Source organism: Aquarana catesbeiana, linkage group LG07, assembly GCF_042186555.1.
Source record: "Aquarana catesbeiana isolate 2022-GZ linkage group LG07, ASM4218655v1, whole genome shotgun sequence".
In the NCBI taxonomy this organism is placed as follows: domain Eukaryota; kingdom Metazoa; phylum Chordata; class Amphibia; order Anura; family Ranidae; genus Aquarana; species Aquarana catesbeiana.
This window is the reverse complement of record NC_133330.1, coordinates 302,545,897-302,561,081: the sequence shown is the minus strand read 5'-3', so window position 1 is coordinate 302,561,081 and position 15,185 is coordinate 302,545,897. Positions and strand designations below refer to the sequence as shown.

At 46.5% G+C, this 15,185-nt stretch overlaps 1 protein-coding gene across 1 annotated transcript in view; it reads right to left on the bottom strand.

The window, feature by feature from the left end:
- Positions 1–2,705: 2,705 nt before the first annotated feature.
- The window catches only part of LOC141103702 (cytochrome P450 4B1-like), a 67,370-nt gene continuing 54,890 nt past the window's right edge, over positions 2,706–15,185 (bottom strand). Inside the window, exons 11-12 of the mRNA XM_073593594.1 lie at positions 12,713–12,795; positions 2,706–3,272 (exon numbers count right to left, since the gene is read on the bottom strand). Coding sequence (XP_073449695.1) covers positions 3,095–3,272; positions 12,713–12,795 — 261 coding nt within the window. The 3' untranslated portion in view covers positions 2,706–3,094. The remainder of the gene's footprint in view (positions 3,273–12,712; positions 12,796–15,185) is intronic.

Here is a 15,185-nt window from a genome sequence, read left to right as displayed (position 1 = left end):
CCTTTCCTGTGTTCCTTACCCCATCTGCTGATCTCCCTGTGTATGACCTTGGCGTGGCTTACGTCTATGTTTCCAGAACATCCCCTGTCCATCTGCTGATCTGCTGTGTATGACCCTGGCCTGGCTATTGTTTATGATCCTGGTATTTCCCATTTATTGTACTTATCTGTCTGTTGTTATTTGTGAGTCTATGTCTGTTGGTTGATTATTGCACCGTGTCATATTGGAGGTGATTGTTCTTAGATTATTCACTTACTTTAATAAATCATTTATATTTTTACTTACATGTGTTTGGTGTTCCTCTGTAGCTAACCACGCAGTTCTGGTCACACCTGGTACATGACAGTTGTGCTATCACTCTAATTCCAGGACCTCCTCTTTATTTAGAGAGCACTTAGTTGCTAGCAAAGTCCTCAAACTGCCCTGCCTGGTCGAGTAATGTACAATAACCAAGGTGGAGAGCCAGGGGAAGAAGTCCTGCTGGAAGAGAAATGAGCCCCTCAGAGGATCCTGGTACTCCCTTGAAGAGGATGCAAGAAGATACCAACTGCCTGGTTGTGGAGCTCTGAAGAAAGTGCTGTCAGTGTTTGCTTATTGTTTTTACAATACACCATGGTTAATTTTCTTATCATGCACTGTGACAGCAGGAATGTGAGGGGGAGTCTGTAAAATATGTTGCTGGAGGTATCTGAAGCCCTAATTCTCTCTCCCCACGAGCCTGGAGTAAAAAGAAAAACATCTGGAAAAGACAAAAAGTGACTGGCACTCAATGTTATTTCATCCACTAAAGCCATGGATCCACCCTGGGTTAATGTAAGCACACCCCAGGTGCTGGGGATTTTCTTTCCTGCCAGGGGGTCACTAAATATGCTGTAGCCAAAGGTTTGCTACTATAGTTAATACAGTTAATGTTATTTCAAATGAGTTTGGCTCCCTCTAGTACTTGTTGGGCTGTGTTAGGATGTTTCCTTATTCCTGAGAAGGAATGCAGCAAGGTATTGTGGGAGATTTAGTTTGGAGGAGGAAGTGACTCTGTTAGCTGGATCAGCCCTGAACTAAAATACAGACAATGCAAAGCGTGTAGCACTGCCTGCTGGGAGCAGTAATAAAAAAACCAACGTGGCCTGTTTTTAGCCTCTCGGGACGCCATTCAACACCTGCCAGCAGGAGGTATGTGTGACCAGGAGTGAGAGACTGCGGCCTATACAGAGGAGAGCTGGATCGCCAGCCTCTGAGAGATCTCAGAGTACAGCCTTGCCATCCTAGCAAGCGGACCGGCCTGTGCTTCAGAGCAACAGGAAGCTCCTGCAGTTCAGTCCATCTGGAGTTGCAGCACAGCGCGGCGGCGCCATCTTCAACAGACTGAGACACCAGGAGGGGATTCCAGACAGAGCCTCACAGACTTTAAGTCTATTGTGGTGAGAGGGCACCTGCCCATCCCAGTAGAGAGTACAGTATTGCTGAGTGAGTTCTTTTTACAGACTGCTGGTGAGACTTGTAGTTCCACAGAGGTGAATCTACTTTTCCACAGGCATCATACAGCTGGACTATGGGGCCTTGTCTGTCCCCCTGTGCTGTAAGGTCAGTACTGTTATTGCACTCACATATAAAGAGGAATCTACAAGTGGTGATATTGCTTTAGGTAAGTCAGCTTCAGCATATCTTTTGCCCTAGAGTCATTTCTTTTCCTTTTGCCTTTGTGGATTACAAATACTGCAGTTTAAACATCAGGCTAGCTGAAGATATCTGGAGTGAAAGGACTTTTGCCATTTTCCTCTTTTCCTAAGCATTCCTGCTACACTCATCAGTTCGGGGCGGCACAGTGGTGTAGTGGGTAGCACTCTCACCTAGCAGTAAAAAGGGTCGCTGATTCAAATCCCACCTATGACATTACCTGCCTGGAGTTTGCATGTTCTTACTGTGCCTGCATGGGTTTCCTCCGGGTACTCTGGTTTCCTCCCACACTCCAAAGACATGCTGGTAGGTTAATTGGCTTCTGTCCAAAAATTGGCCCTAGTATATGAATGTGAGTTGGGGACCTTGGATTGTGGGCTCCTTGAGGGTAGGGACCGATGTGAGTGTGTACTCAGGTTCAACTGGATGATCTGGTGTCTTTATTCAACCTTACAAACTATGTAACTATGTAACTCTAAATTACAACCTAGGGGGAGCCATTGAGTATATGTTAGACTACATGTGTCAAACACAAGGCCCGCGGGCCGAATCCGGCCCTCCAGGCCATTTCATGTGGCCCTTGCACCTCTCCTGCGGCAGCAGGAGAGCTCTGGTCCTCCTCCAGACCCCTACTGTCTGCTTTCAAGCAATGCATCCAGCTTCTTACAACTGCGGTGCACTGTGATGTTAGGGAGAGTAGGGGACTGAACTTCTGATGGTGGGGTGGCTCTTGACATCTAATGTAAGGGGAGGGGATGCGCTGGACATCTAACAACCTGCCCTTTTGAGGACATTCATAATGCTGATGCGGCCCACGATGAAATTGAGTTTGACACCCCTGTGTTAGACTTTACACTGTCTTTGACTGAAAAGAATATTATATTGCAATTTGGTCTGTGTGTTGAGGCCTCAGTGGGAAGGTATTTAATATATGTTTCAAAGATATTGAGTACCTATCCCTCTGTACACCTGTTCACATATACTCCCAGAGGTGTTTTGCAGTTTTGCATATCTGAATTAAGTGATACCAATTGTCAATTATCATTTGTGTTTATTTACACTGTTCATTGTGTTCCATTATTTACTCTGGTAAACTTTCTGAGTGGTTCAGTGACATTGTGTGAGTTTCTCATTGCTAACATCATATTGCAGAATGGAACCCAAGGTGTCAGAGGTAAGAGAGGATCTGAGTTAGCCAGTGGGGTATAGAGTCAATCAGCAGCCCTCACGGGGGTACCGCTACAATATTTTGGAACTTTTTCATCAAGTTAATAATATTAGAAATGTATTTATTTTTTAGTTGAATTATCCTGACAAGGTTATTCAGCCAAAAATAGCTGAATTACACATATTAATATATTTGTATATTACATAAAATAGAGTAACATCACACAAATGATATTCTTCTGTTTTCTGTGTCCTATTTTTTCTGTGGTAACTTCTTCAGATATACGTGGACACCATTTGCAGATCGTAGAACGAGCTGAGGAATTTTCTTTGGCACTTTCTCAGGGTCTGGGCTCAGTTCAAATCTCTGTAATGTTAATGCGAGGGCAACTTTCATCTCATTCATGGCAAAGTTCTGTCCGATGCAGTTTCTGGAGAATACAGGACAATAGTTATTTAATGGAGAACAATTCATTTAATAGAGAACACACACACACACATATATATATATATATATATATATATATATATATATATAGTGATGGCCATTTTGTCATATTAGCCAATATTCTCAAGAATGCAGTCTGAGGATACCCCTAGATAATAGTTATCACTAATTGACATCAACAGTTTCAAGCTTTAAAAGAAGCTGTGTGCACACAGTGCAGACAAATTATTGAATTTCAGTTAGGGTTCATTTACACTAGCGGCTGAGGGGAAAGGGGGTGGTAAAACCGTGTGATTAAGCTGCGTTTTTACCACTGCAGGACCACTCCCTTTTTAGCTAGTAAGGCAGTGGCCAGGGGTGTATGCATGCTGTGACAGCGGTGCTTTGCTTTGCAACCACAGCAAGAATTAGTTAGCCATTTAGGGGGTTACACTATTCAATGAGGAGATGATACAGCACCTTCTCACTGCCTATCAGTGCTCTCTGAAAAGCGATCTGAATGCAGAATGCTCTTCAGAGAGCAATGCAAGTGTAAATGAGGTCCTAAAGAGACAGTGGGGTTGATTTACTAAAGTCAAATCCACTCTGCACTACTTGGAAATGCAGTCGCTGTAGACCTGAGGGAAGATCTGAAATGAGGGGAAGCTCTGCTGATTTTATTATTCAATCATGTGCATGCTAAAATGCTGTTTTTTATTTTCCTTGCATGTCCCCCTCAGATCTACAGCGACTGCACTTCCAAGTGCACTTGCAGTGCACTTGTAGTGCAAAGTGGATTTGCCTTTAGTAAATAAACCCCAATGTTACCTTTCCCATGCAGGGCAAAGTGGAAGTGTCTTTGAAAAAGGCCCAACACCCAAGTAGCTTATATTCACTTTGCCTTTTCTCCCTCTCTTACCTCTGTCACTGCAAGAAAACCATGATGTCACACCCTCAGCCATGTGACAGTGCTTGAGCCCTACAACTGGCTGCTAGGCCTCGATCACTATCACCGGAGAACAGGTTACATGCTCCCCAGACAAAAAAGTAAGGAGGAAACCTCACTAACAGGGTCCTGGATAACCAGAGGAATATAATACTCATAGTTAGCTTCTCCACCACTTCCACTACACCTTTTATTGTATATACTGTTATTACTTCAAAATGCCTTTCATTGACCACCAGGGAGCTAAGAAAAATACCTGTACTTCTATGTATAGAGGAGCATGTGTCCTACTTCCCTTCCTTCCAAGTGACAATACTGGTACATAGTTATTGGCTGCTCATGGACTCTGCACTGTCACATGGGAGCATGGTGAGGATCCTCAATTTTTGGCCCCTTTCACACAGAGCGGACTCTGTTTTGATCAGCAGGGGATCTGTCAGCTGATCACCTGCTGATCAGAGCAGAGCAGGCAGGTAACAGCTCCATATCTGCTCATTTTACGCAGAGCAGACATGGACAGACCAAGCTCTGCTTTATGGACAACCTGGAATAAGGCCCCTTTTACGCAAAGGTTCTAATGAGGTCCACCTGCCAGTTTTTCAAGCAGACCTGATTAGATGGTCCTTTCACACCTATGGATCAGCAGGTGTAAAGGGACTTGTGTCCTTTTACACCTGCCTACCGCCAATCCGATCTGGTCTGCTAAAAAAAAAAAAAAAAACAGGAGGTTGATCAGCGCCTTCTTTCTAGGCAGGTCAGATCAGAGGGCAGTTGGGTGTAAACGGACAGCGGAGTCCTTAGTGTAAGCCACAAGTTGTGACTTGGAACTTACGCAGGGCTTCCTGTCTTTGCTACCAGCAGGTGAAAAGATCAGTGGGGGAGCAAAAAAAAAAAAGAAATATGGATGAGAAGGGTAGTAGTTAAGTTAACCTGTTGCAAAGCAAAGATTAACCTTAACCACTTCCCACCCGGCCACTGCACATATACGGCCGGGTGGGAGCTCCCTCCTTCTGACTGGACGTTCCCGAACGTCCTTCAGAAGGAGCGGGATCACGCGGGCGCGCTCCCGCGCAGCCGCGCGATCCCAATGCGCGCGTGTCACTCGGACACGCCGCATCTCAGAGCGGCAGGAGGGCAATGTGATTTGCCCTCCTGATCCGCACGATGGCTGTGTGTAATCACAGCCATCGTATAGTAAACAAGAGGGGGGGTGGCAGATGACAGGAGATCGCGCCGCCACGTGCCCGCGCAGCGGCGCGATCCCGATCTGCCTGTGTCCCCCAGAGACAGCACAACACAGGAGGGCCCTGTGATTGGCCCTCCTGATCACATGACGACTGTGTCCAATCACAGTCGTCATGTAATGTAAATAGAGAGCGTAGTAACTGCTCTCATCTCTTCCTCTCCTCACACAGAGCCTGTCAGTGAGGAGAGGAAGAGAGATCTGTGCTGCAGCCAGGAGATCAGTGAGTAATAAAGCTGTTTGTCTGCTGTTTACCCACTGATCACCCAGCTAGTGTCCCCAAAACACAGTGTCCCCAAAACACAGTGTCCCCAAACAGTGAAAACACCTGTCAGTGAACATCAGCCCGTCATCATCAGGCACATCTGCCCGCCTGCCATCAGGCACATCTGCCCGCCTGCCATCAGGCACATCTACCCGCCAGTCATCAGGCACATCTGCCCGCCAGTCATCAAGCACATCTGCCCGCCAGTCATCAGGCACATCTGCCCGCCAGTCATCAGGCACATCTGCCACCCGCCATCAGGCACATCTGTCGCCCGCCATCTGACACCGTCAACAGCTAACACATCAGCCCGTCATCAGCTGACACATCAGCCCGTCATCAGCTGACACATCAGCCCGTCATCAGCTGACACATCAGCCCGTCAACAGCTGACACATCAGCCGCCCACCATCATCAGGCACATCTGCCCGCCTGCCATCAGGCACATCTGCCCGCCAGTCATCAGGCACATCTGCCCGCCTGCTATCAGGCACATCTGCCCGCCAGTCATCAGGCACATCTGTCCGCCAGTCATCAGGCACATCTGCCGCCCGCCATCAGGCACATCTGTCGCCCGCCATCTGACACCGTCAACAGCTAACACATCGGCCCGTCATCAGCTGACACATCAGCCCGTCATCAGCTGACACATCAGCCCGTCAACAGCTGACACATCAGCCGCCCACCATCATCAGGCACATCTGCCCGCCTGCCATCAGGCACATCTGCCCGCCTGCCATCAGGCACATCTGCCCGCCAATCATCAGGCACATCTGCCCGCCAGTCATCAGGCACATCTGCCCGCCAGTCATCAGGCACATCTGCCCGCCAGTCATCAGGCACATCTGCCCGCCCGCCATCAGGCACATCTGTCGCCCGCCATCATGCACATCTGTCGCCCGCCATCAGGCACATCTGTCGCCCGCCATCTGCCCACGATCAGGCACATCTGCCCGCCAACATCAGGCACATCTAGCCACCCACCATCTGGCACAGCCACCCACCATCTGACACATCTGCCCGCCAACATGACAAAAAGGTCTTACAGCGCAGAGGAGGCTCTCCAAATACTCCAGAGTATGTCGGACGAGAGTAGCGGGGAATTCTCTCCGTCAGACTCGGATAGCGACTATGAGCCAGTGGAAAGCAGTGGCTCCGAGTTGGAAACAGAGGAAGATACAATCCTAACAAGGAGAATCAGGAGAAATAAGCAGGAGGAGGCATTCACCAGCAGCGCAGCACTCCAGGGCATCCACCAGCAGGCATCCACCAGCAGCCCAGCACTCCAGGATGATATGCAGGCCTCCACCAGCAGCCCAGCACTCCAGGATGATATGCAGGCATCCACCAGTAGCGCAGCACTCCAGGGCATCCACCAGCAGGCATCCACCAGCAGCGCAGCACTCCGGGATAGGCGGGCATCCACTAGCAGTTCTGCAACCTTCCTAGAAGATAGGCCAGATGCTAGCAACGGATCCCATCAACGAGGCAGTGCCCATACTAGCCTCCCAGATGTTCTACTGTATCCAACATGGCTGCCCTATACATCAGTAGAACCTGTAATACCCCTTTTCACAGCCCAGCCAGGCCCTCAGATGCAGACGGAAAATGTAACCCCACTTTATTATTTTCATTTATTTTTTACCAATGATCTCCTAACCTACATTGTGGAGCAATGTAATCTATACGCCAGCCAACATATAGCCAACAATCCCAGTTCCTCATATGCCCGTCCTTTTGTTTGGAAACCCCTCACCGTAGAAGAATTTAAAATTTTCCTTGGCCTAACCCTCAACATGGGGCTGACAAAAAAAATGAACTCCATTCCTACTGGTCTACCCAACCTATCCACCACATGCCGATCTATTCGTCATTTATGCCCAGAACCCGTTATGAGATGATCATGAGATTTTTACACTTCAATAACAATGCCCAATGCCTCCCTCGTAATCATCCCAGTTACGATAAGTTATTCAAAATTCGGCCCCTAATCAATTTTTTTTGCGCCAGCTTCAAGGAGATGTTTACCCCTGATAGAAACATATGTGTTGATGAATCCCTGGTGCACTTCATGGAAGACTGGGAATAAAACAATACCTCCCCAGTAAAAGAGCCAGACGTGGGGTAAAATTTTATAAGGTGTGTGACAGGGCCACGGGTTACACATATGATTTTATCATTTATGAGGGAAAAGACAGACAGCTAAACCCCCCTGGATGCCCTACCTACATGGGAACAAGTGGCAAAATTGTCTGGCAGCTGATCCAACCATTACTTGGAAAAGGTTACCACCTTTACGTAGACAATTTCTACACTAGTCTCCCACTTTTCCGCCATTTGTACCTAAAGAACACTGTGGCCTGTGGGACAGCACGGACCAACCGCAAAGGCTTCCCACAAAGATTGGTCGCCAAGAAATTGAAGCAGGGTGAAATGGCCAGCATGCGAACTGAAGAAGTACTAGCGGTGAAGTGGAGAGATAAAAAAAGAGATGTCTACATCCTTTCAACAATACATGACGACACCTTGGTGGAACTTCAGAGAAGAGGAGGCCCCATACAGAAGCCAAAATGTGTGCATGAGTACAACCTATACATGGGGGGGGTGGATATGAACGACCAGATGATGCAGCCCTACTTGGCCACCAGGAGATCACTATTTTGGTACAAGAAAGTCGCCATTTATTTGATGCAACTTGCCCTATTTAATTCCTATATCATTTTTTCTAAGTGCACCCAAAGTTCCCTAACCTATCTAAAATTCCAAGAAGAAGTTTTCACAGCCCTTCTCTATCCCCAAGTCCAAGCCCCTCAACTAATTCGCTCCGATGCGTTAGCCAGACTCCATGAAAGGCACTTTCCCGAAATCCTCCCTCTTACCCAAACAGGTCGCAAACCCCCAAAAAAATGTCGTGTATGTGCAAGTAGAGGAATTCGCCGTGACACCCGATACTACTGTCCCCAATGTCCCTCCGAGCCAGGGCTCTGTATTGGAACGTGCTATCGGAGCTATCATACTTCACTACACTATTAGTACAGTGAAGATGATTTTTTTCCACTATCTGTCATTTCTGTGAATGACCCGGACTGTTAACGACTATGCCTCTGCCAAACATGTTTCTGCCTTCAACGTAAATTGACCCGGACTGTTAACGACTATGCCTCTGCCAAACATCTTTCTGCCTTCAACGTGAATTGACCCGGACTGTTAAATGACCATGATTTTTGCCTGCCTCCTGAACTGATCATTTGCCCTGCCACTGTACAGCACAGGGGTCTCACATATGTGAGGGGCTCCAGAAAAGGTTTTCCGAGTGGAGAAAACATTTTTCTCCGGGTTTTTAGTTTTCTCGGATTAGGGTCTGGAGACTCGGAGGCTTCGTAGAGATTTGGGTGGGAAGAAGCCTCTACCCCTGTCCTCAGGTCTTACCTGACCAAGGCCCAATGTACAAAGTGCTGCCTGCTGCCACCTGAACTGGCCATGCCTTTGCCTGCCACATGACCTTGCCATGCATTTGCCTGCCACATGACCTTGCCATGCCTTTGCCTGCCACCTGGACTGGCCATGCCTATGCCTGTTACCTGAACTGCCTGCTAAACCTTGGACTGTACTGAACCATGTTCATACTTTTCCATATCTGTCTGCTGCCTGGACAATTCCTGGACATTTACTTTGGCTGTCTGGACAAATGCTTTGGCTGCTCTGGAACGGTATTCCTGCCTGCTGAAACCACAGGTGAGCTTTTTTTTTTTACCTTTTGCTCAGCAGAATGTATTTTGGGGTGTAATTCTTGGTGTGTACATGCTATGTGCTAGAAGCCTGGAGGTGCTACTTGCATGTTGGGCCTCTGTATGTGGCCAGGTAGTGGAAAAGTCTCACACATGGGGTATCGCCATACTCAGGATGAGTAGCAGAATGTATTTTGGGGTGTCATTTTGGCTATGTACATGCTATGTGTAAGAAAGATTTTCTAAATTGACAACTTTGTGAGAAAAAAAATAGGGTTTCATTTTCTTTCCACATATTCCAAAAACTTGTGGAAAGAAATGACATGTTCAAAAGACTCATTATGCCTCATAGAATACACATTGGGTTGTTTTCTTTCCAAAATGGGGTCATTTTGTGGGTAATTCCATTGTCCTGGTGCTCCAGGGCCTTCAAAAATGTGATAGATACTCAGGAAATGAAATGTGTAATTTATGCATTTAGAACGCCTGATGGTGCTATATGGATTTTGGGCCTCTGTATGTGGCCAGGCTGTGGAAAAGTCTCACGCATGGGGTATCACCATACTCAGGACGAGTAGCAGAATGTATTTTGGGGTGTCATTTTGGCTATGTGCATGCTATGTGTTAGAAAGATCTTCTAAATTGACAACTTTGTGAGAAAATAATAGGTTTTCATTTTCTTTCCACGTTTTTCAAAAACTTGTGGAAAAAAATGACATGTTCAAAAGACTCATTATGCCTCATAGAATATACATTGGGTTGTTTTCTTTCCAAAATGGGGTCATTTTGTGGGTAATTCCATTGTCCTGGTGCTCCAGGGCCTTCAAAAATGTGATAGGTACTCAGGAAATGAAATGTGTAATTTATGCCTTTAGAACGCCTGATGGTGCTATATGGATGTTGGGCCTCTGTATGTGGCCAGGCTGTGGAAAAGTCTCACACATGGGGTATCGCCACACTCAGGACGAGTAGCAGAATGTATTTTGGGGTGTCATTTTGGCTATGTACCTGCTATGTGTTAGAAAGATCTTCTAAATTGACAACTTTGTGAGAAAAAAAATAGGTTTTCATTTTCTTTCCACATTTTCCAAAAACTTATGGAAAGAAATGACATGTTCAAAAGACTCAGTATGCCTCATAGAATATACATTGGGTTGTTTTCTTTCCAAAATGGGGTCATTTTGTGGGTAATTCCATTGTCCTGGTGCTCCAGGGCCTTCAAAAATGTGATAGGTACTCAGGAAATGAAATGTGTAATTTATGCCTTTAGAACGCCTGATGGTGCTATATGGATGTTGGGCCTCTGTATGTGGCCAGGCTGTGGAAAAGTCTCACACATGGGGTATCGCCACACTCAGGACGAATAGCAGAATGTATTTTGGGGTGTCATTTTGGCTATGTACATGCTATGTGTTAGAAAGATTTTCTAAATTGACAACTTTGTGAGAAAAAAAATAGGTTTTCATTTTCTTTCCACATTTTCCAAAAACTTGTGGAAAGAAATGACATGTTCAAAAGACTCAGTATGCCTCATAGAATATACATTGGGTTGTTTTCTTTCCAAAATGGGGTCATTTTGTGGGTAATTCCATTGTCCTGGTGCTCCAGGGCCTTCAAAAATGTGATAGGTACTCAGAAAATGAAATGTGTAATTTATGCCTTTAGAACGCCTGATGGTGCTATATGGATGTTGGGCCTCTGTATGTGGCCAGGCTGTGGAAAAGTCTCACACATGGGGTATCGCCATACTCAGGACGAATAGCAGAATGTATTTTGGGGTGTAATTGCAATTATGCCTGCACCGTGTGTGAGAAATAACTTGTAAATATGACAATTTAGTGAAGGAAAAAAAAAAATCTATATTTCTTAATTTTCCAAAGCATTGTGGGGAAAAAATTTCAACTTCAAAAAATTCACTATGCCTCTTACTAAATACCTCAGACTGTCTTCTTTCCAAAAAGGGGTCTTTTGGGGGGTTATTGTACTGTCCTGACATTTTAGGGCCTCAAGAAATGAGATCAGTGCATTAGGCCATCAGTGCATTAGGATTGATACATTTTCAATAATGCGTAGCATGGCTTGTAGACTCTATAACTTTCACACAAACCAATGATCATACAATTATCAGGATTTTTTTTACCAAAGACATGTGGTAGAATACATTTTTGCCTAAATTTTCGACAAAATTTAATTTTTTTGGTTTCTTTTAAAAGAGAAAGTAGAAAATTTTGTTTTTTTTTCAAAATATTCGCTCTTTTTTCGCTTATATCACAAAAAATAAAAAATGAAGTGGTGAATAAATACCACCAAAAGAAAGCTCTACTTGTGTGAACAAAATGATAAAAATTTCATTTGGGTACAGTGTAGCATGACTGAGTAATTGTCATTCAAAGTGAGAGAGCACTGAAAGCTGAAAATTGGTCTGGGAAGGAAGGGGGTGAAAGTGCCCAGTATTGAGGTGGTTAAATGAGAAGCAATGATAAATGAATTCAAAAGTAGATAAACAATGTGGTATTCCAAAAGCATATTCTGCGTATAATATCATTGTTAACCAATGTGCATGAATCTACTAAGAGCAGGAGAAATATGCATTATTAAATTATTAGAACAAATGCTTGAGCAAGTCATTATCACCACAATACTGCCTATGGTAGGGAAATTCGGATTTCCAATATAAGTCACTGCATTTTGCATTGATTGACACCAAAAGATAATTATTCATTGATTTCATTCATTCCTAATAATATTATAAATAATATTAACAGTTGTTATAGCTTAGGGGTCTATTTATAAATATTTTCACACTAGATATGCACAGCTTTCACTCATTCACAGATCGAACTGGTTTAAGGAAGATAGATTACGAGGACAACAGATCAAGATCCGAGGGAGGGGGGATAGGGGGTCTTTGTCTTATTAAATGAATGAGCGTTAAGTTCTATTTTGATTATGTGTATTATGTATATTAAAATTTACAATAAAAGATTAAATTACAACAAAAAAAAAGATTCACAGATCTTTCTAATTGAATTCAGTTGGGAAAATGTATAAATCCTCTTGGAAAGTTGTTTGAATCTTTGTGTTAAAACATTTATCAATAGATGCTTAATTGTGGGTGAAACTTGGAAATTAGCCATCAGTAATATGCTGATAAACTCATTGCTTCTTAATGTTTGCTTCAGATGTTGATATATAAAAAGACATGAAAAACTTGATCAACTTTTATGTAAAATTTCCCACGCTGTAAAATTAAGACATATACCTTGATCCAGCTGAGAAAGGAAGAAAGGCGTGCGAACTTCGGCCAGAGGAATTCTCTGGTGAAAATCTCAAGGGATCAAAAACCTGAAAGCAGAACCACAATGTGTGTATCAATTTACCTTTAATCCATAAGACATCAAATACTAATGGAACAAAAAACTAAGTTTATAACACAAGTTGGGAAAACTTTAAGAGGCCTATGCAGTATCACAGTTTTTATTACTGTCCTGAGGGGAAAGGAGGACTACCTTATTTTGTTATTTGTCCTGGTCACCATTGTCACCAAAACAGAAAATGATGGGAAATCAAAAATGTTACAGAACAAGGTGAGAGCACTTTTTCCATGTTCATGTGACAGCTGTTTAAGGCTGGGTTCACACTGGTCCGACAAACGCTCCGACATTGGGAGCTCATGTCGCATGACGTGTGAAATTTAATGTTTCCCTATGGGAGCCGTCCTAACTGGTCCGACACAAGTCGTTCCGACTTTAGAAATGCTCCCTGTACTACTTTGGTCCGACTTTGATCCTACTTCAGCCTATTGACTATCATTGAAGTCGGATCAAAGTCGGATTGCCGTCTTACATGATCCGACTTCGGCACGCGACTTGTGCTCAGATGTTCTTGAGGGGGAACTCCGCGCCAAATTTTAAATAAAAAACCGGCATGGGTTCCCCCTCCAAGAGCATACCAGGCCCTTGGGTCTGGTATGGACCTTGAGGGGAACCCCCTACGCCGAGAAAAACGGCGTGGGGGTCCCCCCAATCCATACCAGACCCTTATCCGAGCACGCAGCCCGGCCGGACAGGAATAGGGGTGGGGACGAGCGAGCGCCCCCCCCTCCTGAACCGTACCAGGCCGCATGCCCTCAACATGGGGGGGTTGGTGCCTTGGGGGAGGGGGCGCGCTGCGGCCCCCCACCCCAAAGCACCTTGTCCCCATGTTGATGAGGACAAGGGCCTCTTCCCGACAACCCTGGCCGTTGGTTGTCGGGGTCTGCGGGCGGAGGGCTTATCGGAATCCGGGAGCCCCCTTTAATAAGGGGGGCCCCCAGATCCCGGCCCCCCACCCTATGTGAATGAGTATGGGGTACATGGTACCCCTACCCATTCACCTAGGGAAGTGTCAATAAAAAAAACCACAGCACACAGGTTTTAAAATTAATTTATTGGGCAGCTCCGGTATCTTCTTCCGACTTCTCCCGGTGTTCCGCCTCTTCTCCCGGGCCCCGCCGCTATCTTCTTCCAGCTCTATTGCCAGCGAGGGGCCCGGTCTGCTGCCGCTGTCTTGTCGCCGCTGTCTCGCCGCTTCTTCTCTTCATCTCTTCTTCCGATGTTGACACGACGCTCTCCCCGGCTGGAATGCTCTCTGTGCGCTCTGCTCTGACTTATATAGGCGGTGACCCCGCCCCCTTATGCCGTCACAGTCTCTGGGCATGCTGGGACTGTGACGTTTTAGGGGGCGTGGTCATCACCCGATGACCACGCCCCCTTATGCCGTCACAGTCCCAGCATGCCCAGAGACTGTGACGGCATAAGGGGGCGGGGTCACCGCCTATATAAGTCAGAGCAGAGCGCACAGAGAGCATTCCAGCCGGGGAGAGCGTCGTGTCAACATCGGAAGAAGAGATGAAGAGAAGAAGCGGCGAGACAGCGGCGACAAGACAGCGGCAGCAGACCGGGCCCCTCGCTGGCAATAGAGCTGGAAGAAGATAGCGGCGGGGCCCGGGAGAAGAGGCGGAACACCGGGAGAAGTCGGAAGAAGATACCGGAGCTGCCCAATAAATTAATTTTAAAACCTGTGTGCTGTGGTTTTTTTTATTGACACTTCCCTAGGTGAATGGGTAGGGGTACCATGTACCCCATACTCATTCACATAGGGTGGGGGGCCGGGATCTGGGGGCCCCCTTATTAAAGGGGGCTCCCGGATTCCGATAAGCCCTCCGCCCGCAGACCCCGACAACCAACGGCCAGGGTTGTCGGGAAGAGGCCCTTGTCCTCATCAACATGGGGACAAGGTGCTTTGGGGTGGGGGGCCGCAGCGCGCCCCCTCCCCCAAGGCACCAACCCCCCATGTTGAGGGCATGCGGCCTGGTACGGTTCAGGAGGGGGGGGGGCGCTCGCTCGTCCCCACCCCCATTCCTGTCCGGCCGGGCTGCGTGCTCGGATAAGGGTCTGGTATGGATTGGGGGCGACCCCCCACGCCGTTTTCTCGGCGTAGGGGGTTCCCCTCAAGGTCCATACCAGACCCAAGGGCCTGGTATGCCCTTGGAGGGGGAACCCATGCCGGTTTTTTATTTAAAATTTGGCGCGGAGTTCCCCCCTAAAGATTCATACCAAACACAGTGCCGGCATTGGCGGGGATCCAAGTCGGATACCCGTTCATTGAAAGTCGGACACATGCCGGCTTCATGTCGCAGGGCAAAGTCGGATCCAAAGTAGGACGGCTGTCGTGTCGCACCAGTGTGAACCCAG